This window comes from Micromys minutus (assembly GCF_963924665.1).
Source record: "Micromys minutus genome assembly, chromosome: 24".
NCBI classification, from domain to species: Eukaryota; Metazoa; Chordata; class Mammalia; order Rodentia; family Muridae; genus Micromys; species Micromys minutus.
Window position 1 is genome coordinate 36973441 of NC_137959.1, and position 26104 is coordinate 36999544.

At 45.7% G+C, this 26104-nt stretch overlaps 1 protein-coding gene across 1 annotated transcript in view; it reads left to right on the forward strand.

Moving 5' to 3' along the window:
• Positions 1-1508: 1508 nt before the first annotated feature.
• Positions 1509-26104, forward strand: part of WWOX (WW domain containing oxidoreductase) — an 875039-nt gene continuing 850443 nt past the window's right edge. Inside the window, exons 1-4 of the mRNA XM_080937461.1 lie at positions 1509-1657; positions 6179-6243; positions 7048-7105; positions 9376-9554. Coding sequence (XP_080793587.1) covers positions 1551-1657; positions 6179-6243; positions 7048-7105; positions 9376-9554 — 409 coding nt within the window. The 5' untranslated portion in view covers positions 1509-1550. The remainder of the gene's footprint in view (positions 1658-6178; positions 6244-7047; positions 7106-9375; positions 9555-26104) is intronic.

A 26104-nucleotide genomic window follows, 5' to 3' on the forward strand; every position in this document is an offset into this window, starting at 1 on the left:
GTTTCCATCAAGTTAGCTTTTTACTCTATATGTGGGAAGTGTGTCCGTTCCCAAAGAATCCGGAGAGGAGAGAGTTATCCCACAAGAGCAACCTTGTCACTGTCCCCAACTTACCCATAAAATATTCAGTCTTTCCATGGAGGCTGACATTCTCTCAGTCCTGGGCCAGGGGACTTCTCTATGACATGGGCTTGGGAAGGAAGTTATAAGTAGAGCATGTTTTGGAAGCTTGTTTCAGCAGGGCTAAGCTTCAGGTAGGCTTCACATTGTGGATCTAGGATATTTATAACCAGGATTTTTGTCAGGTGCTTTAAAAGTCTACTTTGCAAGTTTGTAATTAGGTGAGGCCCACGAACAAGAGAACCAATTAGGGTTGGAAGACCATTCTCTCTTAATGGAGAATCTGGAGGCATGAGAACTTGTGTGTTCTGTATTTTTGGCTTACTTTATAGCCTAGGCTGGTCTTGAACTTCTGGTGATCTTTCTGATTTAGCCTCCCAAATTCTGTAATCACTTAGTTCTCCAAGTGTAGTTTTTTTTTTTTTGTTTTTGTTTTTAGAATTATTTATTTTATGTATGTGAGTACACTGTAGCTCTTCAAACACACCAGAAGAAGGCATTAGATCCCTTTACAGATGCTTGTGAGCCATCATGTGGTTGCTGAGAATTGAACTCAGGATCTCTGGAAGAGCAGCCAGGGCCCTTAACCGCCGAGCCATCTCTCTAACACCAACCCCCCCGCGTAGTTTTCTAAATGACACATTTACATGCACAACACAACTTGTGAATAGAAAAAAAAAAAATCCCTGGATAGTAACAAGCTGGAACATTTACTCTCACGGGTGTGTCCAACCTGAGGATTGAGGCAGCACGTGGCCCAGGATAATAATAAATACGACCCAACACAAAAATCGTAAACTTTAAACATTGTGAGATTTTTTTCTTTTTCCTCTTTGGAATCCGACTCAGGATTCTCCAGCGTAAATTTTGGATATAACAGTGTCACAGTAACGTGTCGTAGTGTCATAAGATTGAGCATGCACGCCTGCGTGGCATGGAAAGAAACTGAAACTCAGGCAGTTTCATAAGAATTCCGCCCCCCCACGCCCCCACCGTAGTAGCGTCCAGTTGAGCTTGGACGGACTACATTTCCCAGGATACCCCACTGCGGAGACTCATTCAGGATTGGGTAAAACAATAAGGAAGTGGTTTCAGGTCGCCCAGCAACGTGCAGAGTCCTGCATGATGACTGGGTGAGCACGCCCCTTCCATGAGGGTGAGGAAGCTTATTCCAGTTTTGGAGCCGTTCCTGTTTTTCCTTCCAGCCTCACGGCCGTTCGATTTCTTCCGCGTTCCCACCAGCATTCTTCTCAGGATCCGCCCCCTTTCCCGCCAGTCGCCGCGAATACAGGAAACTGGATTGCAGCTGCGGATCGGCCGGGCGAGCAGTGCGCAGGCGCGAGCTGTCTGGCCCCTGACGCGCGCAGCGCAGCGCGGTTGAAGCCAGAGCGAGTTGCTGAGGAGAGCCGGCGGCTAATTGTATCTCCAGCATGGCAGCTCTGCGTTATGCGGGCCTGGACGACACGGACAGTGAGGATGAGCTGCCTCCGGGCTGGGAGGAGAGAACCACCAAGGACGGCTGGGTGTACTACGCCAAGTAAGCGGCCTGGAGCGGCGTTCCTGAGAGCCGTGTCCTGCGAGGCCTGGACCCTGCGCTGCCCAGCCGGGCGGGCACGCGCATCCGGATCTCCAGCCTCCTGTCCCAGGGTCCCCCCCGTTGTTATGGGGTCTGGGTCAAGGTCCGGTCACCTGGCTACCCGCAGCACGCCCCCTGCTGCTCACTACGAGGCACTGCACCTTGCGCTTGTGGCTCCTAGGTCTTACTCCTCTAAAGAGGAAATCAAGAAAACTTTAAAGTCAAGCTCCCGCCAAGGGGAGCTGGAGGCCCAGCAATCTGTATTTTTTTTAAAGCAGATGTCCTGGATGGATCCCAGTGGTTTCTCGGGGAAGTTTTGGAAACGTCAACAAAGCCTTTCCCTATTACTAACCGTGACCTTGGGCCACTGAAAGCCCTGGCTTTCTGTTTCCCTCATCTGTGAAATGAGTTATCACAAGAATGAATCTGCGCTGTGCATCAGGCACTCAGTGGAGAGGCTAGTGGGTTGTAGGTCACTTGCCCAGCAGGCATTTTCTGTTAGTTGGATTGTATCTGGGGCAAAGATGCATAGGTTCCATTATTGGAATTACCCAATTACCCGTGCCATCTCTCCCTCCTCCCTACCCCATCTTCCCTTTTTTTGAGACAGGATCCCTATGTGAATGTGGCTGGCTTGGAACTTTCACCTGTTTTTACAGGGTCTCGATGTATATGAAGGCCTGTGTAATCCTACCCCCAAGCCCCACCCAGAATCTGGGTATCGACTAAAATACAGACACTGAGTTTCCATAGAGAACCTACTGCAGCTGACTCTATGCTTGGGGAAATCTATTCATTTTTAACACATAGATATTTAATGTACAAAATGATGGGTTTTGATAGGGTCTTGGGATCTTGATCGGGCTCATTTTCTCTGCCTGCTCAAGAATTAAAAGGCAGGGGGAAATTAGCCATGGAACAGGTAGCGGTGGAGAAGTCTCCAACACCTCAAAGAGCAGCAGGCACAGTCAGCAGGCTGAAAGTCATTCTGTGGGGAGGAATCCTGTCCACACCACAGACACACATGGAGTTAATGACTGCAAAGTAGAGAGGGAAACGTGGAAGCCAAAAATATTCCAGTCTCTTCTTGGGGGCTTTTAAAAAGTCATTGAAGAGTTTGCAGACCTTACTTTAAGAGTTGTTTAGTTTGAAGAAAGATGAGATGGTTGGTCCACAACTGTTCGGTAACACGTCCTGATGTGGCCTGTGTGCTGAGCCAATCGGCAGGGGCTGACTAGCAGGAGAAAAAGCCCACAAGGAGTCTGTTTTAAGATGTCAGGCTTTCATCTCACGTAAAAAGAGCGAGGAAGGAGCTGGCCATCTTGAAAGTTCACCACCGTGTTGCCTAATCATGGGACCTCTCTACCTGCCCTCCTAGTTCCTGGGTTTCAGGATCTCCTTTTTCTTATGTATTTGTGTACTTTCCCAGATTTTCTTCTTCTTCTCAAATACTTCCTCTTTTAGTTTCTTATGCATCTGTAAAATATTTTTAAAACAAGGTCTCATGCAGTCCAAGCTGGCCTTAACTTGGAGGGTGGCTGCGGTGGAACTCCCAATTCTCGTGGGTTGGGGTTCAAGTGTGCACGAACACACCAAAAGCTAGGAGACTCAATCTTCATAAAGCTTTCCACAAGAGTATATCATCATCTCTTGTCTTTCAGAAAACAAGTGATTTTACACACATCTGTAATGTGTACTTTTAGTTTTTAATAATTAACGTCAAAAAAATGTAGACTTGCTTCAAACTCACAGAGATCTTCCAGTCTCTGTGGTTAATTGTCTATCAGTGCTTCCTGTAGCCCAGGCTTGCCTAGGTTTTTTTTTTTTTTTTTTTTTTTTTAATGTAATCAGGATGACATAATGCCTTGATGTCATCCTGCCCCCACCTTCCAGGTATGGAATTACATGTTTGCACCATCCTACCTAGTTCCAGAAAAATGTAAAAGACAACTTTCTTGCCTTATTACCAAATTAGGAGTTAGTCTGTGCCCTGGGTTCTCCCACTAATAGGCTGTAAACTTTCTATGAGATTTGCAGCTACTCAAAGACATTCCCTGCTGCTGCTGGTGGCCAGATAGAAACAGAAAACAGACAAGCTTTGGTGAGTTCATTCATTCGAGAGTCCTTAAGTGCCAGGCGGGTTGCTGCGCACTGGTGATGTCCAGCTAAGTGTGATGCAGATGCCATTCCTAAGGAGCTCTAGAAGATCCAACAAATGACTTGTAATTATATATTTATAGTGTATTGTGTCCAGCATGAGGTGTGTGGATGGCTGAGGGAGACTGCCTAGAAGAGGTGTCACTTGCCCTGTGTATCAGAGTGCCGTAGAAGGTGGATTCAGGTGGTAGCAAGTCAGGCAGGTGGAGGGGACAGTGGGAGGAGAGGCCCCAGGCAGACCTCTTTCTGTGGCTTAAGGTTGTAAAAGCCTGAGACTGGCTAGGAAGGGATCAGTTTACAGAGGCCCTTCTGTATCCAACTCTAGAGCCCACCGGTGTTCTGGAGCCAGGGAGTGCCACTGGGTTTGTGTCTTCAGAAGGACTGAACGGCTCTAGAGACATGAGTGGATTGCATGAGCAGGAGGTGCCGGGGTTTAGGCACGCCAGTGATCCTGAAGTGGGTGCTCCTACCTGGACCTCTGTGTGTGGAGTCGCAGCCCTAGAGAACTGCCTAGTCTGTTCTGCTCCAACCACCTGAACTTACCACTATTTCTTGGTCCTTGGCATCTACTGTAGGCATCTCATCAGTTGATGATGAAGTAAAGCAGTTACGCCCCTTCTGAGGGTGGATTTAAGGAAATCAAGCTCAACCTTCGAATGCCTCCTTCAGTGCCTGGCTGTTTCTCTCATGGTAGGATGCCTGCCACTGGTGACAGGTGGCTCTAGCTTTTGATCCATGTTTGAAGGAGAATGATCTATTCTGACTGTACTTTATTAAATGCGGATCAAGCAGAAGTAAAAGAATAAATAGCAACTAGTAGAGAGAGAGAAGCCATGGGCAGCAAAATGTTATCACTAGATAATTCACAGTGCCCATTAGACACTGACTGGAAGAGCCCAACTGAGAGAGACGTAAAGTCAGGTGTGTACAACATCAGGCCACATCTGGTAGCCCTGACTGAGGCCGTGGTCCTAGGCTTTTTTTTTTTATTGTGGGATAAACAGTAGTTGAAGGAAGGCACTTGGGAATCTTTTAGCTGTGTTCAAGGACAAAGTGTTTTTTAATACCCTTAGCTGTTTGCTGTTTTCCTTTCTTCCTGTCACAGACTGGGGATCCCACTAGTCTCTTGGGAGCTTTTGAAGGGCATGTGAAATAAACGTGCTGGAGCCAGTAAAGGGAAGCCTCCTTGATATCAGAGTCTGCTTTCAACAAGCTTGGACAGCATGTGACAATTTACCGATAGAATGTATGACAGCTCACCATTTTATTATAACAATTGCTCCCAGAGACCATTTGAACAGTGTCCTTGAGACAGCCCCATTCTGCAGATGACAGGAAGTGACATTGGAGAGGTGGAGTCAGTGGAGCAGTGGTGCATAGGGGTTGTCGTCAGACCCAGCATTCACAGATACATGGTCGTCTTGTCATAGCTAAGTGACCTGTGCTACTGTCTCACTATATTCCTAATTTCTTTTGGGGGCACACTTAGGACACAGAGATTAATGAGACACTGATGTTATACCTGGGGCCAGAATGTAGATTTAAAATATTTGTGTGTGTGTGTGTGTGTGTGTGTGTGTGTGTGTGTGTGTGTGTGTGTGTATGACTGTGTGTATGCCATGGTATTGGTGGAAGTCAGAGGACAGCATCCAGGAAGCACATATCTTCTTGCTCTGTGGGATCCAGGCAGCAAACTGGAGTCCTCAGTTTTGCATGACAAGTACTTTTTCCTCTTGAGCCATTTTGTGCAGAATGTGATTTTAATAATTTTAATCTGTAAGTTTAGTAATTAGGACATAGAGACAGTAGAATCAGTGTTTAATGTCATCCATGGCTACGTTGTGAGTTCAGCCTGGGCTACGTGAAACCTTGTCTCTACACAACACCAAAACAAACCAAAAAGCCAAACTCAACAAAGTAAAAAGAACGAGGAAAATAAACTCTAACAATGTGATATTTAAGCCACATTTAATCTTTAAATGTGAGCATTATAAACCAGAAATTGGAGATTGTCAGTATATCCTTGAATAAAGGGAAAAGAAATACAGAATGCCTTTTTTAGAACTTGGTGCTTCACAGAGCTTTGTAAAGTGGACTCTAGCTGGGACCCTCCCCCTAGATCACCTTCCCCAAATGATCTCCCACCTGTCCTTCAGGACCCCTTCCGGTTTGGGTCTTCTGACCTGACAGGGTCAGCAAACCGTTCTGAGTTTTTCTGTCTGTCCTCACTGCTCCAGCCACATCAGGCAGAGATACAGCCAACGCAGTGATGACATTTTAGCAGTGTTAACGTACTTAACGTACTCTATCGTGGGTCTCTTACAGTCACACCGAGGAAAAGACCCAGTGGGAGCATCCGAAAACCGGCAAGCGAAAACGAGTCGCAGGAGGTCTGTATGGCATCTGAAACATTCATTAGCTAGGGAAGATGTCAGAGGTGGTGAGGTGGCAGTTAACCATGTCCTTCTGGGAAGGCTGTCTGGTGGGTGGCCAGCAGGGAACAGGGCTCTCAGTCTGAGAACATAATGGGGTTTGGCAGAAGGAGAAGATAAGATCTCGAGATGGGCAGGAGGATGTCTTACGACTTTAAACAAAGTTTATCAAGACAGTTAAGAGCTCTGACTTGTTGGGTTTCTCTGCGGTTGTACCATGGGAGAAACTGCTCTTGGTGCAGGTGGTAGAGGCAGATGGCAGTATTTTCTAGGAACCGACAAAGGTGTTTCTGAGGGAGTGGAAGTACTGAATGAAAACAGGGGTTGAAGCTCTCCAGTGTCTAGGCAAAGGCAGATGCGCTTGTATGTGAAAACGATGGGTGGCTATACAGCATGGCACAAGGCAGCCTGGGTCAGCACGCCACTGCTGCTGTCTGGTGTACTTGCAGACATGGCTGTGAGCTTTGGGAGTTCATGCTCATAGGAGCATCTGCTGAGGCCTGAAGTAAAAGCAGGAGCTGAGAGAATGCTTAAGAGTGATCAAGAGTGTAACAGGGTTTTGGTTAAAGCAGGAGGCAGATTGTGAATTCCTGATGGATGCTGGGCCTTCTCTAGCTGCCACCCTTGAAGCATGTGACCAGAGCAACCTGGTTCAGAGGGGTTAGAGGACCAGGGATGAGAGGGGTAACCTCCTTCCTGACCTTGGGATGTGACTTGGCTTCATTCCCTACACATACACTGTTAATCTTCCTTGTGTTTCAGATTTGCCGTATGGATGGGAGCAGGAGACCGACGAGAACGGACAAGTGTTTTTTGTTGAGTAAGTATCTGTGTAGAAGCCAGTTTGATGTTTAAGAGGGATTTTCAGTTATGATCTCCTACACTGACTGTAGGAGACTATGAAGTCACATAGACCTGTTGACCAGTGAGAGTAACCCCCTTTATGAGCTTTGTGACTTTTTTTCTTCTAGTCTGCAGTTTTCCACCCTCCATTGTACACTAAGCTTTTGAGGTCAGGCCAGCCCAGCCCTTCACACATGACTTGTCTGCCACATGGATTGTGGTGTGATATTCCCTAAGCACACCCCTAATACAGCTATTATAGTTGTCAAGCCTTTAAGGTTAAACACAAACTTAGCTTTTCAGAGATGGCATGATATTTTGGGAGCTGCATGAAGATTTCCGTAGGTTTTCACCGTACTGGATTGGACCACTGCTTTTCTTTTTTTCCTTCTTTTTCTTCTTTAAGCTGTTTGACCTGAGGCTTCCTGACCTTTATACGAAGGATTGATTGATGTGTCTGTGACTGTTTAAGGGTGTGAGGCTCCTCTCCTATCAGACTACAAATCTTGTCTTTGGCAGGTTCTCTCCCTGAACCTCAGCCTTTGGAGCTGGAGTTACAGACGTGCAAACATGGGATTCCCTAGATTGTTGGATGGGCACTGTGTTCCAAACTCCAGTCCTCACAATTGGGCAGCAAGTGCTCTGTAACTGCTGTGCCGTCTGGAACTTCATTTTCCTAATATTTAGCACTACAGTGACAGTTGGTTTTAGCCTTGCCTGCTACTATTCATGTAGTAATAGTGCCAGTTGTAGCAATGGGCTCACCCGGAGGAGTGTTTTGTCAGCAAACCTAATGAACTCCCTCCCACTCATCTCCCACACCTGCGAGCAGGTAGGCCAGGGCTTGCTTTGGAGAGTCTGGGCAGCCATGCACCGCCCTAGCAGGGCAGTCTCTCTGGCAGGTGATTAGGTGGATGTTCTTTGCTGCCTTTTAGTTTATAAAAGGGTCCTTCTTCCTTGATTTATAAAAATCCTTTTCCTTATCAAGACAGGGATATCATTTCTTTAGTTTTATGCCACAAATATCCCTTTCTGCATTTTCCTTGGACAACTTGGCTGTGGAGACTCTTAGGCTCCATGCAGCCAGACTACTCCTGTGTACACACATGCCTGTAAAGCTGTTCTCTGGAGTGCTTTCTGCTTCATTGGTCCAGAGCAGTGGTTCCAAGATGGGATTCTCTGATCAGCATCATTGGCAGCTCTTGGGAACTTACTAGATAGACACATTCTTAGGCCTCCTATCATCTGAGTCTCAACTTGGGGTGTGTTTGTGGTAGAGAGGGGCAGCCAGTGCCCTCTAGGGAATTCTGAAGCATGCTGGTTTGTCTGGCCTACTCTCGAGATGAATCAGCTAAACTTTCTGTAACGGATCAGATGCATTTTAGGCTATGGTGCTCTGTGGTTTCTGTTTTAATATAAAAACAATGGCCATTGCTGTGTCCTAATAAAACTTTACAGAGACGGGCAGTAGGCCGAGTTAGCCAGCTGCTGGTATAAGGAAGTGAGTATGGACTAGCAACAAGCTAGAGCACAATTAGGTGTTCTCTAGGCTGCTATGGGGTGAGCTCCCGAGAGAGACATCAGGACAACTTGGAGTTAATTGTTTCCTTCTATCATGTAGGCTTCAGGGATTGAACCCAGGTCATATATTTAAAATGTAAAAAATGGTATTAAAAGGAGTAATTTAATAATCTGTATGTGCCAGTATATTTTAATGTTGTTTCTATGTTTCTAGATTAATTGCAAATCAAACGTTTGGCGCTTATTATATATGGCTTGGCTGTGGTCTTAAATGCAAACAATTGAAGCCTTGTTGTTTGGCCTGCTTGATAGTTATTAAGACTTCTGTCATTTTCTCCGTGTGCCAGGGTGTATAGGCCCTTGCACAGGCCAGTGAAATTACATGGATGTCTATTGAGGAGAGTGGCTGACAGATCTGATAGATGCATTTATATTAATGTGAGCTCAGTAGAAACTCAGAGCCTTTTCAGCAAGCTGCTGTAGGACCCAAGGGGCCTATTTTATCCCAGTACCTTCAAGGTCTTTCTGAGAGGCTTCCATGGCTCTGTTTTCAGGCAAGAGTACCATCCTTTCAGAGGCCACAAGGTAGGTCAGATGGATTCTGGGTCTCTTCGTGTTTGACAGTAAACCTTCGGTGCATTCTTTGCCTGGAATATTAGATTATCTTCTACTTAGAGGCGCTGGTCCTTGCTGTATAGAATTCAATGTTCTCTCTGTTCTTTGCAGCCACATAAATAAAAGAACTACCTACTTGGATCCAAGGTTGGCATTTACGGTGGATGATAATCCAATGAAGCCAACCACCAGACAGAGATACGACGGCAGCACCACCGCCATGGAAATACTGCAGGGCCGGGACCTCACAGGGAAGGTGGTCCTGGTTACTGGAGCAAATTCAGGAATAGGTAGGCCTGTAGCTTACTGTCATCTTATTTTATTTATTTATTTTTGTGAGAGCTGCAGTGAATTCTACTTAGATGTAACTAATGCAACGTTGGTGATGGATCTCTAAAGAGGCTCTTACAGTTTTCTCAGCTATTGTCTCATTAAAACCACACTCCCTCTCCATCCCGGTGTTACAGTGTGAGGCTTGTGGGGCCTGACCTTCAAGTTACTCAAAGCTGAGAAGTCAGCAGAAGGCTGTGGCTATTTTGGTCTTCAGGGGCTGGAGAAACAGGCTCTGGCTAAGAGGTTTTGACCCGGTCTGTGTGGTGCATGGATGTATTCCAATTACCTGGCTTATTCAAACCAAAATTGATTGGTAATGGGATCCTGGACAGCAGCAGATTGTGACTTTGGATCCAAGGGTACTGCAGGTTCCCACTGGTCACTGAGCCTATCGTTTTCCTTTGGTAACTGTATCTTATTTCTTCATAAAACTGGAGAATTTGTCCTTGTCCTCACCTCTGCAGTAACCCTCCTGATTGTCTCTGTTTAACCACAGTGACCATGGTGAGGTCAGTGCCTTCCTGGGCTGGTACAGTCACAGCACCGAGATGGGCACTTGTGCCATCTTGAATGGGGTTTTGTTTTGGTCCATTGACATCTGACATTAGCGTCTAAATTGCTTTGGGATAGGATATGTATCTTCAGATTAAAGAATAGAATTGTATCTGTCCTCTGCTTGTCCTCTGTCAGGTTTCTCTCTGTCCATCTTTCTCTCTGTCACAGTCTCCCCCCCATAGGCTCTCTCATGGGCTTTTTTCTATTTTCCTCTCTTTCTTTCGTGATTTTTGGAGTCCCAGTGTCCTCTTCCAGCAAGCAAAGGAGGTGCGTTACCACAGTGATCAGCCACCACAGTGTGGCAGGCTCTCAGCTCGACTCTGCCATCCCAGAGTAGACCTGCTGCCCACACCGCTCCTAAGGGACAGTGCTTAAAACAGTGGGAAGCAGTTTCCATAAAGTAACTTCCCAGACCTCATCCTGCACCCAGATACCTTCAGTCTATCCTTGGGGTAGAGCCTGGAGAATTCTCATGCTGTCACTGGGGCTGTCTCCCCAACATCCAAGATGCATTGTCTGGGTCTGGGTGCTGACCCAGGATACGGTAGAGTAAGTTTATAAAAAAGGATTTGAGGACTTTAGAACATTTCTCTTTGTTTATCTAACACGTAGCTTACTTGGAATTGAATGAAATGATCTCATTGCCTTGGTCTTTTAGTTGAACAGTTTTTCTTATTTATTTTAAATTTATTTCATTTTATTTATTTATTTATTTATTTATTTATTTATTTATTTAAATTTTATTGCATCAGTGTTTTGTTTGCATGCATGTATGCATACCATATTTGGAGTCCTGAGAGGTTGCTGGATAACATGGATGGCGATGGTTGTGAGCTGCCATGTTGGTATTTGGGTTTAACCTGGCTTCTCTGCACGAGCAGCCAATGCTTGTTAACCAGGGAGCCATCTTGCCAGCCCCCAGGATAGCATTTCTTCAGTGAGGTATGTGATGGTCCCAGTCAGCCTGCTCTGACTGATGTGAGATGTAGACCTTTGACTAAGTCTGCTGTCCTCTGTCCAAAGCGTCCGGGCAATCCTGAATTGAGAGATAAGGAGGTTCTAAAGTGTGGGGAAGAAATGTGTGTATCCCTAAACCCTAGGAGCAAAGGCAGAAGTGCTGCCTCTCCACTGTTCCCCTTTCTTGTGACATTTCCTTCTCATGCCATAGTTGTGGACACTGTAGGAGGTGTGTAGGTCCCACTGGTGTGGCTAGTTATAAGGATGGATTGTAGAAGGCTTTAGGAAGGCCAGCAGTGTTTCCAGCCCCTACTTCCCCTCAGGAAACTACCTGTCATTCCTCCTCCCTCTCCATGACACCAAGCATGACTCTGCTAGTGCTGAAGATTCTGATTCTTAATTTTTGGAATACTGTATTGCAAATCCCAGGCGGTCAAGTGCATATAAATCAGTCTCTCCTTAACATGTAGATTGGACTTAAATAAGCTGGAGGCTGATAGATACCAGGCTGTTTGTCATATCAGAGTTGGGTTTTGTCCTTTGAGGCAGTCTTGGAAAGTGTCTTGCCCAGGTAGTCTGTGGCTTCTAGATAACAGGCTTCCTTCTCCTGGTGCAACTTGCCCATTTGTAAGTTGTCATCATGGCTTTGTTTTGCCTGTGCAGTGCAGAGTGGAATGAGCATCTGCTCCCAAGACTCCTGGTGTTGGCCTCTGTGAAAGCTCTGCCAGAGTTGTCAGCGGTCCTTTCTTTGGGCCACAACAGGGAGACTGTTGTCTGTGGATCAGCAGTGGAGTCTTCAGCCTGTGAAGCTGAGTGGATGGATGCTGAGCACAGTCCCATGATGACTGGACAGATATCTTATCTGTCTGTGAGTGCTGTTGTGGCAATGCCTTTTCCACACTCCCCTCTACATGGGAGATAGGAGAGGTAGAGGGAGGGGTGTGTTCCCTGACAAACTGGGTTCTTCAGGGCCCTGCCCCCTTTGATGTGAGCTCTGAGCAGACTGTTCTGTCCCTGACTTTCTCAGGTTGTATGTAAGCAATGCAAAGTTAACTTTTGAATGCTTATACTTGATAGTACTAAGGCAATTGAATAAATTCTCAGTTCCAAGCAGGAAGGAAAGGTCATGGTTCTGGAATGTAGGAGTATTCAGAGGCAATGCAGACGTACAATGGGAGCATGAAAAACCTTCCTTTGTTTTGGAGACAGTGTCTCTTACTGTGTGTCCTTGCTTTAGTTTGCTATATAGCCCAGGCTGGCTTCCAACTCCTGATCTTCATAGCTTACATGCTAGGATTGTAGATGTGTCTGTCCCGCCACACTCAGCTCCTAGTCCTTCGCTTTACAGTTGTGAGCTGGCTTTACTCTGTCAACTGAATTCAGCTTTCTGTATTGGATGTGGATCAACTACAGCCCCCGGACATAATGTGACCTACCTGATTTTGTGTTTCTATTGGAACACAGCCATGCACATTTAGGGTATCAGTAGAAGTTGAGTAATTACAGTAGGGATCATGGGGCCCCCAAAGTCTTTACTGTGGGGCTCCCGCCCAAAGCATTTGCTCTTACTGCACTGGGTGGTCCAGCTGAACCCAAAGCAGGGTTGCCTCAGCATCATGTATCAGCCCATTTAGCTGAAGTCAGGATGCCGAGGCTACAGGAAGAGTGCACCCAGCACGTCATGAGTAACTGGGAGGTTGTCCCACCAGTCTCTACCTACCCTACCCATGTTCTTAGTGAGCTGCAAGACTAGACTGTTGTCTCCTCAGGAACTAACGCTCTTCTCCTCTTGACCTTTGTTTAACCAGCTTTCTGAACCTGAAGACTTTTAGATTGAAAGCTGTAGCTTGTGGACCTCAGTGGAGATCAGCATCTCAGGCTCCAGGGGGAGCCATCCCTTCATCCAGAGTTGCTGCTAGCAGATCAAGAGCTGGAGCCTGCTAACCAGTAGACAAGGGAGGAGCTCACTGCCCTGTGTGCAGCACACTGGGTAGGAGGGCAGGAGGTTGTGGCTCTCTGGAGTTGCACACTGGCTGGCTCTGATTCTGTAAAAAAGAAGGAAACGGCTTCAACACGGAGATGACTGCATCTAAGATCTGGGAGTCTCAGGAAAGGGAATGTTTTAGACTAGGGAGTTTCCCACCTTCCCAGTGCCCATGGATCTTCCTAAGCTAAACCTGTCCGAGAGCAGATTTGGATGTGTGTGCACAGAGCTGTGTGAAAGCTGCTTGACTTGAACCTTCAGCTGACTTTCTGGTCAGGCAGCACTTTGTAACAAGGGCAGTCACATGTCACTGGAGTGGGACAGCAGCTGCCCATCTTTTTGTCAGAGGAGCATTTGAGTTTCATACGATTGATGCATCATAGAGACCAATATGTTGCCATTGTATTTTTGGAGGAACAATCAGGCTTTTGGCAAACTGTTGGAAACCTGATAGCAGCTATGAGCACCTCGGACATTTCCAATTTAGTGTTTGGTGCTAACGACAGAATTCTTTCTTCCAGTCTGAATCCTGGAGTGGTTCAGATTTGATCTTAAGTTTCACGCTGAGCTCAGTCTTTCCCCTTCTGGACCCTTATAATGTTGGGCTGCATCATACATGGCCTCCCTCTGAAATAGCCCGGCCTGGTTTTGATTTTTAAGCTAGAGGGCCAGCAAAAACAAAACTAGCTTTTTTTTTAGGGTATTATATTATTGTAATCGCCACCCTAGGCTTTATTGTAGAGACTCACACGTGTGTATGTGTGTGTGTGTGTGTGTGTGTGTGTGTGTGTGCACACATCAGCACACACACCAGGTTCACACTCTCGGAGATAAAAGAGGTACACACTGAAGGGGTAGGTTATCATTCAGCATGTTCTCTTTAAAGCAAGGTGAAAGCAGGAGCTGTTGATGCCGAGCCTGCAGTATTCTTACAGCACAGCGTCCTATGTGCTGGCTTAGTCCTTTGTCCTTAGATATGTTGATGCTCCGACATGAAGTTAGTGCCACACTTTACCCTGGACATGGTCACTGTGACGGACATGTGAGCTGACGGGGCCTGTGCGTCACCTTCCTTTTGGGAGCTCTGTGCTCATTAAGCAGAGGGGAAGCCCCTAAAGCACCAAAGAGACCCTTATGGGATTAATTAAATGCATCTGCAACAACTGTTTTCTTAAGCTAAAGCATTCTGAAATTATTTCCTCGAAGAAACTACCGGAAGTTGTTTTTCTCTGAGACACTCTCATTATATAGCTTAGTCTCGCCTACAATTCAAGGAAGTTCTCCTGCCTCAGCCTTCTCCACACCTGGTCAGAAACTTGAGAACTTTTTGACAGTATTGAAAAAAATTCTTGACTGGCATTACACAGAAATTAAAAATTATTATGTTATGAGTCAAACAGTCACTTCACAGTGAATATTCTTAGCTATTATAGTACTTGGGAAGCTTGATACCCAAGCCGGGGCCCAGTTAGAAATGCTGCAGTGGCTGCCGTGGTGCAGTTGGCTAACCCCGAGCAGGAGCGGGGTAGGTACAGAGAATGTATGGGTCGAGGTCCCCCCTTAGGTTATACGTGTGTGTGTGTGTGTGTGTGTGTGTGTGTGTGTGTGTTGTGTGTCTGTCTGTCTGTCTGTCTGTCTGTCTGTAGGTGCCCTCTGGTCAGTTCCAGGAGGGTCTGTCCTCTGATGCCCCACTTAATTCAGTGTTTGCATGTGCGTTTTCAGTTCTCTTATAGTGTCAGCTCCATAAATGAAGTTCCTGTTGCTCTGCTTCAATGACAAAGTGGCTCAAACCCCTAATCTAAAAAAACATTTACAAATCTGATTTCTCCCTTATTAAGGTATGGTGGTGTGTCACATGCAAACTTGGAAATGGTTCTACATAAAATCCAATTAAAGTGATTCTATTCTTCCCTGCCTTCATGAAATGGAATGGCACAGTACGCGTCCTAACACAAAGCATTGCTGTTTTCTGTAATTAACCTAAAAGCAGCCATATTTATCTAGTCTATACTGCTCCCCACTAGAGGGCACTGTTGCCCTTCGGGATAGCTGAACTTTGATGGTTTTCTTCCCTGGTTGCCTAGCCTGGCTTTCCCTTTTGTTAAATAGTGCCCTTTCCTTCCCTAACATATCTTTTAGGGCATGTCCTTCTCAGTGATAGAGCCCTGGCTGAAGACTAGGACCGGTGTCATCTTTCTCTTTCTTGGCTTTGCATTTTGTTTTGTTTGTATAAAATGCCAAAGACAAGAGGCCCATTTAACAAAAAGGTCCATTGTATGCAGGGAGCAGCTTGTTCCGCCAAATTACACAAGGACAGTGTTTCTTGGCATTATCGGTTCTGAGTGTGCTGGCCTATCAATTATCTGATTTCTTTTTCTAAGTGGGCATTGTAATATTTAAATATTAATGCCTGTGTTTAAGGTTCATTTAGAATGCCTCAGTGACCTTATTTATTTATTTTTGCCCAGCAGTCTTATCTAGTGTGATATAATGTATTTTAATTAGATTGTTTATGAGCTATGCATTCTGTTACTAGAAGAAAATGTGTCCTTTTGGACTTGGTATCTGTTTCTTAAATAAGAAGTCACAACAGCCAGACTGTGAAACAGGCAGCCAGTCCTCTGCACAGTCGGGGGTGGGGTGTGGTGTGGTGGGGTGATATTACCATTAAAGTTTGAGCAGGTCATTTGTGGCCCAGAAGAAAGGGACTTAGGCTTGGCTTTATAAACTATTTATCTTCAGATTTTAAGTGGAGACAGAATGAAACTCTGTTATATATTGTTGTGTATTATGTTCCTTCTCAGTGACTGCTCCCTTTCTCTTGAAAATGGTGACCCTAAAAATGCCATGGGTGTGGGAACCTGTACCAGAGCAGAGCTGTCTCACCAGAGTGAAGATGCTCGGTTCGTGCAAGCACAGATGTGTTCATTATTTAAGAAATAAATTGTTAAAACTAGATGGCTTTTGGGAATTATTGCAGACTTGATAGTAAAGGTGATGCTGGCAGGTGGGATTCCTGGCTGTCCCTTGGGCGGTACGAAGCAGTCTTGTCCCTTTTCAGCCATGCAGATTGCCCCTGTGTGGGTTCTCAACTTCTTCCAAAATTGCATTTGGAGTACAGGGGCCTCTTTCAAGGGTCTCTTAATGTAAGGCACCCATAGGTTACTGAGAAGTGCATCACAGAGCTGGGGTCCCCCCTGCCCATATCATTTCCCTTGATTTCACAAATGAAGCCCCCACAGTGATTTGCCAAACTGAGCCCTAGGTACAGAGGTTCTCCGTGTTTGTTTATCAGGCTGTCTAACGTCTCTTTCTTTTTTGATATTGTTATACACTGTATTCAGACAGCTGCCATTGGAGCCAAGTTGAAGTTTCCTAGATTCTAAGAAGATCTAGACAGTGTGTGTGCATAAGAGATGGGGGAGGGGGCGGGGAGGTGAAAAGGCCATGGGGGAAGGAGGGGAGGCTGGAGACTGAACTGGGGCTTCACCTCCACAGTGTGAGGTCGATGAACAAGGTGAGTGGAACCAGGCTCTTTGTTGGAACAGATCTTACAGAAACAAAGTTAGCCAGCATTCATGTGTGATTGTAAAAAAACTTCAAACCATGTCTCTTATCTTTACACTCCACGTAATGATCCCAGATTAGTGTTTATGCATTGTTATGATATCGTGCAGACAGGCGTTTTAGATACCAGGACTCTGCTGTCTGTCTTTTAAAATTCTTATCTCTGTGCTCGCAGCTGTATCAAAATGGTGCCAGAGTAAGAGAACAGAGAGGTGAGGTCAGTCGCGTAAGCTTGCACGGTCCCTGGGCAGGGACAGAGTACTTGTGAGTTCCTACCTGGGGCTCAGAGCACCGTGGTCATCCCCTTTCTTACCTGAGGAGTAACTGCACATAAGCCTGTCAAACTCACTCACTCTGCAGCCAGGTCCAACTGACCCGATGGGTGGTCTGGGGACTGAGGGTGGAGCTTGAGGGTGGAGCTGTCGGGTGCGCCCTGGCAGATGCAGTTTCTAAGCCCCAGGTGGATCTTGGGATTTCTGTGTCTTCTCAGTTAAGTCATTTAAAATCTATTTTTATTATTAAATATATCCTCTTTGGGAAATGTAGAAAATAGAGATTTAAAAAAAAAAAACAAAACAAGCAAAACAAAACAAAACAAAAACAAAAACCAACTCGAAATTCTTACCAGCTAGAAGCATACTGCTGGTATCCGGCATCTGTGATCCTAGGCAGTGGCTTTTGTGACTTTTCTACCGTGCTGTGAAATGTATCTTCCCCTGCCATTAAATATTCCACCTGTTAAATGGTTGCATACTATTCCATTATATGGTTCCAGCTATTTCCCCATTGTGGCACATTTGGGTAGAAGCCAGCTTTTTAATAGCTGTGGAACGGAGGCAGACATTTTGCAATTAAATGTTTGTACCCATCTGTGACATTCCACAGCCTTATTTTGTGGAAGGAGGATTGCTGAATCGACAGATTTACCCACCCATCTTAATATCTTGATTTGTGACACTGCACCCCTAAACTGTTGTACCAATCCGATTGACGGTTGTTGCTCTGTGTCCCTGCCAATCTTGGGAAGGGGCGTTAAAAAACGAAAAGGAAAACCTGTCAGTTAAAGCCTCATTCCTCTGATTATACCTAAGATGGAGCGGTTCTTCACGTCTGGCCATTTGTATTTATTCTTTTATGAATTGCCTTTCCATTTTGTATGCATGGCTATCAGATACATATTGATTGCTGATTGATTGCTCATTCCATGCAGTATAATTTAATTTTCAAAATGTCCCTTTCTCTTAGAAGTTAATTTATCTCAAAGTGTCCGTTACTCTGAGTACATATTCAAGCCTGTGATCAAGAGGCAATTCCTAGAGAAGCCGGCCTGACTTCCCAGCCAGCTTCTGTGAAGTCCTCTGGGCTTCTCGGCTATTTGCCTTGCTTAGCACCCCCCCTACCCCTCATATCCTGGGCACTGTATGGAAGAGGGGCACTTGGCTCAGCACTGGCTAGCTCACAGTGGGGCTTGAGAGGCAGGGTAAACAATAGTCAGGAATTGGTGATCCTGGGCTTTGCGCCTTCCCCCAGATCTGTTAAAGCTAGTAACACCACGCCAGAGCTTTCCCGTGCATTCGTTCATGTGATGGGCCTGGCTCCCACGTAGTGAGATTGTACCAGTGCCTAAAATAGCTCTGCTGACAGGCAGGGCAGGCTTGACTGGCGGCGGGTTTCAGTCTGGAGAGGGGCAGGCGAGGAGTTCTGACTCTGGAAGCAGGCATGACCTAGTTTCCAAACTGCTCACCTCTTCCTACCTGACTGACTCAGGTCAGGCGCCTTCCTCCAGCCCACAAGCTACACAGATAGTTCCGTCCGTCTCTGTGCGGTTGTTCAGGATGGAGAGCTGGGTCCCTTGCAGACACCTACCCTGCAGCCATTTCTGTAGTGGATGCCAGGGCCCGGAATGAGTCCTTATATTAATTTGGTGTTTCCAAGTTTTATGCTTTTGAGGTCCACCCAGGGTTGCTACAGGAGCTCTGCCTTGAGCCTAGACTCAACTCTTTGGTCTTTTTGAACAACTGTGATTCGAAACTGTGGTTCATTGACTGGTCTTTAGTTTGAAAAGGTTTTTCCCCCTTTAAGTGAGAAGTGAGATAGTGCCATCTAGCAAAAACAACAACAAACACACAAACAAAAAAGCCCCCAAATCCAATGGCTGCTTAATGTTTCTGTAACCTGGGAATAGATAGGACGTCACATTCAGTGGGGGAATGGAGGAAACTGAACCATTAGCCCCTGTATGAATTAGACCACAGTTGTTTCTAAGTCATGTAACTCATGGTTTGCAGGGCTGCCTGCCTTATTAAGAATAAATGTCCAGATTTGCTGTTCCTCTCTCCTGGAATACGCAAGAATGAGTCAGTGTTGGAGTGTAACTTTATCAGCACGCAGAGGTTCAGCACCTTGACTGGAGGTTCTTGGGACACAGTAGGAAGAAAACTAGTGGGGTCATAGCTCATTAAGTGACCTAGGACAAACCACTTCAGTATTTTAAATATAAGGCTCTTCATTTGTAAAATTTAGAGACTGTGACTTCTCTGTCTCTTAAAAGGTTTTGCAGTTACGTTTATCTGCATGTGTGCATGCACATGCAGATGCGTGTATGGTCAGAGGATAACTTTAAGAGTTACTTCTCTTTCCACTCTGTGGGTTTTAAGGATCCAGCTCAGGTCATCAGGCATGATGCAGCACTCTTTACTTCCTGAGCCATCTCAGTGACCCCTCATTTTCCTGTTAAGATGGGGTCCTGTACTCTAGGCTGACTTTGAGTGCAGAGTCAGAAGCATGTGCCAACATTCCTGGCTCTGCATCTGTTTTGCATGGATCAGATAGTGGATTCAGGTGTGATGCTGCGGAGTCTTTTAGGATACGGGTGCTTTCACTTGTGGAGGAAAATAACCTCATGGCTGTAGGAAAGAGCCCTGAAAGTTGGAAGAGAGTGTTTTAATTCTTTTAATAGATGGAACATTCTAGGAGCTCTTGATACCTTTTCATTAAGGGGTGCTTAGAGCTTGTTTCAGGCATCAGCTTCAGTGTTCAGAAAGGGAGCCATTTGTTGAGGAACTGAACTATGTGCTGTGCAGTGTGGTTTGGTGCCCATATCTAGAAAGTCTTAACCAGGTATTGACTTCTCATATAGGTACAGTGATGTACAGAGGGTCAGAGTGGAAACGATGTAGGAAGAAGGGGGGATTCCTTGTAGATTCAGGAACTCCAAGGGGGAGTTGTGTTGAGAGCTCATAGGTGGAAGTGCTGTTAGTTCTTGGGCCACGTGGCTTCTTGCTAGTGACATTTAGTTTTCTAAGCTTTGGTCTGTCTACAGCATGGAGCCATTTCAGAGGTAGATGCAGGATTCTTATGTGAACAGGGTACTCTCTTCTGATAGAACATAAAACCAACTGCAAGTCCCACCTGGCTTCTGGAAGCTTTTCCTGATGATCACAGAAGCAAAGGATGAACATAATCTCTCAAAAAGAAGGACTTCAAGCAACTGGGGTCATGGCTCAATGGTTAAATGCTCGCTTCACAAGCATGAGGACCAGAGTTCAAATCCTCATAGTCAATGCAAGTAGGCTTAGCAGCCCACCAGCTGTTTCAGCCTGAGGGGGTGAGACTAGGCATATCAGTTTGATTGAGAGTCCCTGCCTCAGTGAGTATGGTGGAGGATTGGTAGGGGATGCGACCATGGACCTACACATACACACACACACACACATACACACACACACACACACACACACACACACACACACACACACACACGTAAAAATGGGAAGAGAAAGAAAGAAAAACAAGAGGAGGGGCCTCACTGTTAGCCACCCCACCATGAATGTAAGGATGAACCTCCCCAAAGTTTTTGCATTGACTAGCGTCTTGTCTTCTTTCTTCTTCTGAGATGGCTCTGTGGTTAAGAGCACTGACTGCTCTTCCAGAGGTCCTGAGTTCAGATCCTGGCAACCACATGGTGGCTCACAACCATCTGTAATGAGATCTGATACCTTCTTCTGAAGACTGCTACATGTACTTATATATAATAAATAAATAAATCTTAAAAAAGAGAAGAGATCATCAATGTATTTTAAAAAAGTAGAAGAAAACAGACCCCATGCCGTTACAGCTGTATCTGTTAGTGAAGACATTTCTATCATGTACAGTTAGCAAACTGAGTATCGGATACATCGGGGGAGTGCTGTAACACATCCATTCTCAGAGAAGTCTCAGCCAGGAGCCAAGTCAGATTTTTGGCAAGAGACACCGTCTTTTCCGCCTGCAGAGCTGATCGTCTGTGTGCACGAGGCTCCTTTTTCACCGAGTGTAATTGCTGCTTGGCCAGTGTCCCCTGTGTTTTGTCCTTCCTTTGTATTTTTCTCCTGAGCAGGGATGCAGCCAGTTACACTGTGCGTCATTACCAGGCACCCTGAGACAGACTACCTGGACGGTACCCGTATACACAGTATCTGTCCTGTGGTATTTCCCTGTTTATTTAGTATTCATTTCCTGTCACTGCTGTGAAAGATCATCATGTACCTACTGGCTTAAAACAAACTAAGTTTCTGCACCGCAGATACAGAGGTCAGAAGTTACGTTCATCTCCCTGGGCTAAAGACCGGGTGCTGGCAGGGTTGGTCCCTCTGGAGGGTCTGCAGTGGGGGGTCCGAGTAGCCATGTCCTTCCCTTTTTTAAAGCTCCTAGTGGCTGCCCGTGTCCCTTTGTTCATAGCCCCATCCTCCACCTTCTAACCTTCCAACACATCAGTCCAGCCACCCATTCTTCCATTGTATGGCCTCGCTATGCAGTGCTTTGGTCTCTGAACGATTGTGATTACTACATTCAGTATTTCTTCCCTCCCCCCTTAATCCAAGATTACCCTTTCTCCATTTAAGATGCTTCATTTAACCTCATTGTTAAAATCCCTTTGCTGTGTCAGGTGACATTCCCAAAGATCGGGATGTTAACATTGTTGGGGGGGGGGGCATTGCTGTACCTAGGATAGAAACCAATGCATTGTTCTGGAAACTTAGCATCAGATTATTAGGTACATTTCTTGTCATGGTGACAAATCCTGACAGAAGTGATTCTAGGCGCAGGGTTCCAGAGACTACAGTTCTCTGTGGTGGGGGAGGCACGGTGGCCTAAGAGCTTGTGATATGCCTTGTTTACATCTTGATGGATCAGGAAACTGACCTCCTGCTGGAAGTGCAGTTGGACTCTGGTCCTCAAGGCCTGCCCCTCATGGCTGACCTGTCTCTGTCAGCAAAGTTCCATGTCCACAGGGCTCCGTGACCTCTCAAAACAGAATCACCAGCTGGAGACCAGGTGTTCAGCCACCTGCCTGTAGGGACAATTCAAATCCAGACTGTGACAGCTTGAAGAACTTTTTGTCCCTCTCTACTTCTTTCGTTAATGGATCTCTGGACTGGAAAATTTTCTCTAGAAAAGTTATGTCTGAGTTTCTCGAGTAGTCTCCTGGAATCGCAAATACACCAGTTTGAGTATCTCAGAGCAGGAAAGTCTACACAGACTTTGTGCTGTGTTACCTGTTGCTGAGTCCCCTGGAATCCAACGATTGATGTGGGTGATTATGTGAGGATGTGCATGTGTCTGCACATTTGTATGTGTGCTGTGTGCTTGTGTGTGTAGTGTATAGGCCTATTTACAGGTATGAGTATATATGCACATGTGTATGTAGTATGTGTGTGTGCCTGCATGTGTACATGTATGTATAGTGTGTGCATGTATATAGTGTATGTACATGTGTGGTAGTGTGTATAATATATATATATATATATATATATATATATATATATATGCATGTATGTAGTGTATATGTGCCTGTGTGTGGCCTATGTGTATGTGTGTACAGTACAGTGTTGGTGCATGAGTACATGTGTACATATCATGTGCATATATATAGTGTGAATATATGTGTGTAGTACATGCACATGTATGTAGTATGTGTGAACTGTGTATGCATGTGCACATGTGCATGTGTGTGTTTATAAGGGTTATTTGGCTAAGAGCAGAGATTTTAGTAATCATTTAGGGCAGGTAAAAAATAATGGTCCATTTATTTTCTTACCAACATGTTAAAAATCACAATATTTTACTTAAAAGAAATCTAAAGTTCTGAGGAATCTGAGAAATCAGAATTAGTGTTTTGGACCAAATGCTCACAGTGTGTTAAAATCCTGAGTGACCTTGAGTGGAGGTGGTACCTCAGGCATGTGATTAAATTCCAAGGTGGAGTGTGCATGGATCAGTACCCTTTCAGGACTGGGCCGGAGAGCAAGATCTCTCTCTGTCCAGTGAGGGGATAGTGTGGCTTGAGGCAGCCTGGGAGTCAGGATGAGGGCTTTCTCCAAAAGCTACTTAGTCAGCAGCCTGCCCTTGGATTCTCCCATCAGTGAGATCTAAGAAAGCTGTTTGCTCCTGAAGGCAGCCGGTCAGAAGCACTGATCATTGCAGCCCTCGCAGACTAAACCCTCTGATAGTGTTAGGAGGTTATTGAACAGTGCTGCCCCCTGCAGGCTACTTCCCTGCTGTGTGTGGTAATGCGACCTAGTTGTGAGGGAGTTTGGATAGGCCAACCTGCAAACCGAGTTCCTTTTTACTGTCTTTTATGCATTCAGTACACATGTATCAACTGCTGGGTACTAGTTGGGTACTGGTTGCTTAGTGTGCAGTGTAGAACCAGCCTTGGCTTTTACCTCAGGGAGGTCCGGACAACTCAGAATGTTAGCAGCTGGATCTTTGTGCTGTTCCAGAGCATTTTGATTGACTTGTTTGGCAGTGTTTGTGAGTGCTTTCTCTGAGTATATATGTGTATGTGTGCCTCTGGGTCACTTCCGACTTCCTGCATTTATCCCTTTGCATTTAAAGACACAGACACGTCACACTTGAAACACCTACAAGGGAATCGCTAAGTAGAGTCTTTACTTCAGAGAGAACAGTTGCCAGCAGCGGGTGCTCTTTAAATGGTATCGTTGATGTGTAAGTTTTTCTAAGCTTTGTCCCACATGTGTCCGAGTGGCCACAAAGGAGTGCAGAGTGTAGGACAGATCCTGGGTGAGTCCACAGTCACCATGAACTGGAGCACTGTGTGATCTGTGGTCCGGTGTAATTGCTTATTCTGGGATGCCTGCTCAGCACGGTTCTGCTGCTCACACTGTGTTAATAAGCATGCAGGCGTATTGCAATCATTTTTAAGGTCACCAGCAGCCTCAAGGTCCTGCTTCTGACCCCGGCAGTGACTCTCCACCTAGTGTGTGCTGAGAACAAGTAGCCAGGTGGAGTAGCAGGCTCGCTTGCTTGATTTCACAGCCAGACAGCCTTTATTTTTCTCTCCGGGTTTCCTTTAGTGAGCTTACGCGAATGAAAGTAAACAGGATCAGGATGGCATAGTCAATCTTCAGGGAGTTGACCTGGATTTCATAGTCCAGTCGTCATAAAGGTGGTCTTGTGTGCAGTGAGGAATGTAAAAGTGTTTCGCTTTTCCAAGAATACTCCTTTAAAAGTCTGTGTTGTGTTTAAGCTGTCCAGAGAGAAGTGCTTGGGAGTGAAATGATTTCTAAGACCCTCTCACAGATGGATTTAAATGCAGATGGACCCCAGTGCTGGAGACCCCTGCTCGCATGGCACGCACCGGAGCCTCCTCATAGAGAAGCCCGCTCACAGGGGAAGGGCATGCGTTTGTGGAACTGAGCTTGAAGTCACGAGGGAACAAATCAGTACAGAGTTGGCGCATTAGAAATAAGGCTTTCCGAATTTACAGTCAATAGGCTGTAAATTCTTCCATGGTCTTTGCAGACTGTGTGGCTCTTGTTCAGATAGTGGAGCGCCATATGTGTTTTCTTAAATGCTTCCTAATGGTTTCCCTTGGGAGTTGCTAGATAGTGCTCCCCTTCCCTCACCCCTGCGTGCCTGTGAGCATGCAGACACACACAAGTGTTCCCAGGAGGTGGGGAGATTTAACTTGCGTGTGCTTGCATTCTCTGGGACGTCTGTAGTAGAGTCTCCTTTTAGGAGCATACAAGAGAGGACCTCAGGAGAGAGAGTTTAGGTTTTCACCTCTCTGCTAGCATGACTTTACTATTTGAGTAAATTAAATGTTGCTAGTGGTGTTCAGACATCAGAGGCCAACTTGGTGGATCATCTGAGCATCGGATCTCTTTGTTCCTGCGAACTTAGATTTCTTTCTTCCACCCATGACTTTTATCTCAATCAGTTCCCCTCCCACTTTATTTATGAAGTTGCCACAAATTGTTTTCATAGTGAATGTGGTGACGTCTGCACCAAAAACCATTGGATATATATCACAGGCAAATTGTAGGCTATATGAATTATTTCTCGATAAAGATTTTGTTAAAAAAAAAAAAAAAGAACCCAAACATTTCACCACATCTGACCCAACAAAAGAAAAATGAAAATGATGTCTGTAGATATGTCTGTCAGATTGTCTTTCTGCCTAGTCCGTTTGAGGAGCGACCCTTGAGCATGGGTGGGTTAATGTGGCTTTAGATCTCTACCTCAGAAGATCCACCAGTGTGACTAGCATGCATTCGGCTTGCGAGTGCGTCTGGCTGACAAGCACACACACATATATGTATATGGTGTGTTGAATGATGGGTAGATGCTGTAGCCACATATAAAATTACATTAAGGCCCAAAAGGTGCTTTTATGAGGCGTGCTGGTAACGGCACCCGGCTTTCCAAGGGCCTCTGCATGTCCATCGTGATGAATCTATTTATTACTCCTGTAATGAGCCGCACACACGGTTGGTTAGCCGAGTTATTGAACTTTATCAACCTTGGCTGAAATTCACAATGCGTGCCAAACTTGTTGTAACATGTAAGAAATTACGCCTGGGTAAAAGGTTCAAGAGCGGCGACTCTGATAATGGAATCTTTCACAGAGCATGGGGTTTCATGATATGCCCCTGATTCCTAAAAATGCCAGTGTTAAAGCAAAACAAATCACAGACACCTGGAGAAATATATTCACCTGCGGTGCAGATACTAATTTATGGCAGGCGCATTCCAGTTCTAGGCTACATGGAGTATGACCTTATCTCTCTAGCCATCATGATGTGGCTTGTGAACATGTTTGGGCCTAATGGTGCCACATCAGCATGTCACAGTTCTGTGATACAGATTTTTACTCTTACTGGCAAAGCCTCAGCATAGGTGGGTCTGTAAACTCGTAAGGAGGTGTTAGGGTTAGAGAGACCCAGCGTATAACATACATTTTCCTTCCTGACTTATGAGCAAAGGGAGAAATAAGACCAGCAACAGATCAAGTTGAGGACTGAAACATCTCTGGAATCACCACTGTAGTTGACTCCCATCCACAGGCCGTCAGAAAGTCGTCACCGAACACCGGAAGTGGACAGGGTACTAGGTTAGCGCTGGACTGGGCCAGCGCCTTCTGCTCGGCAGAGCCTGTTT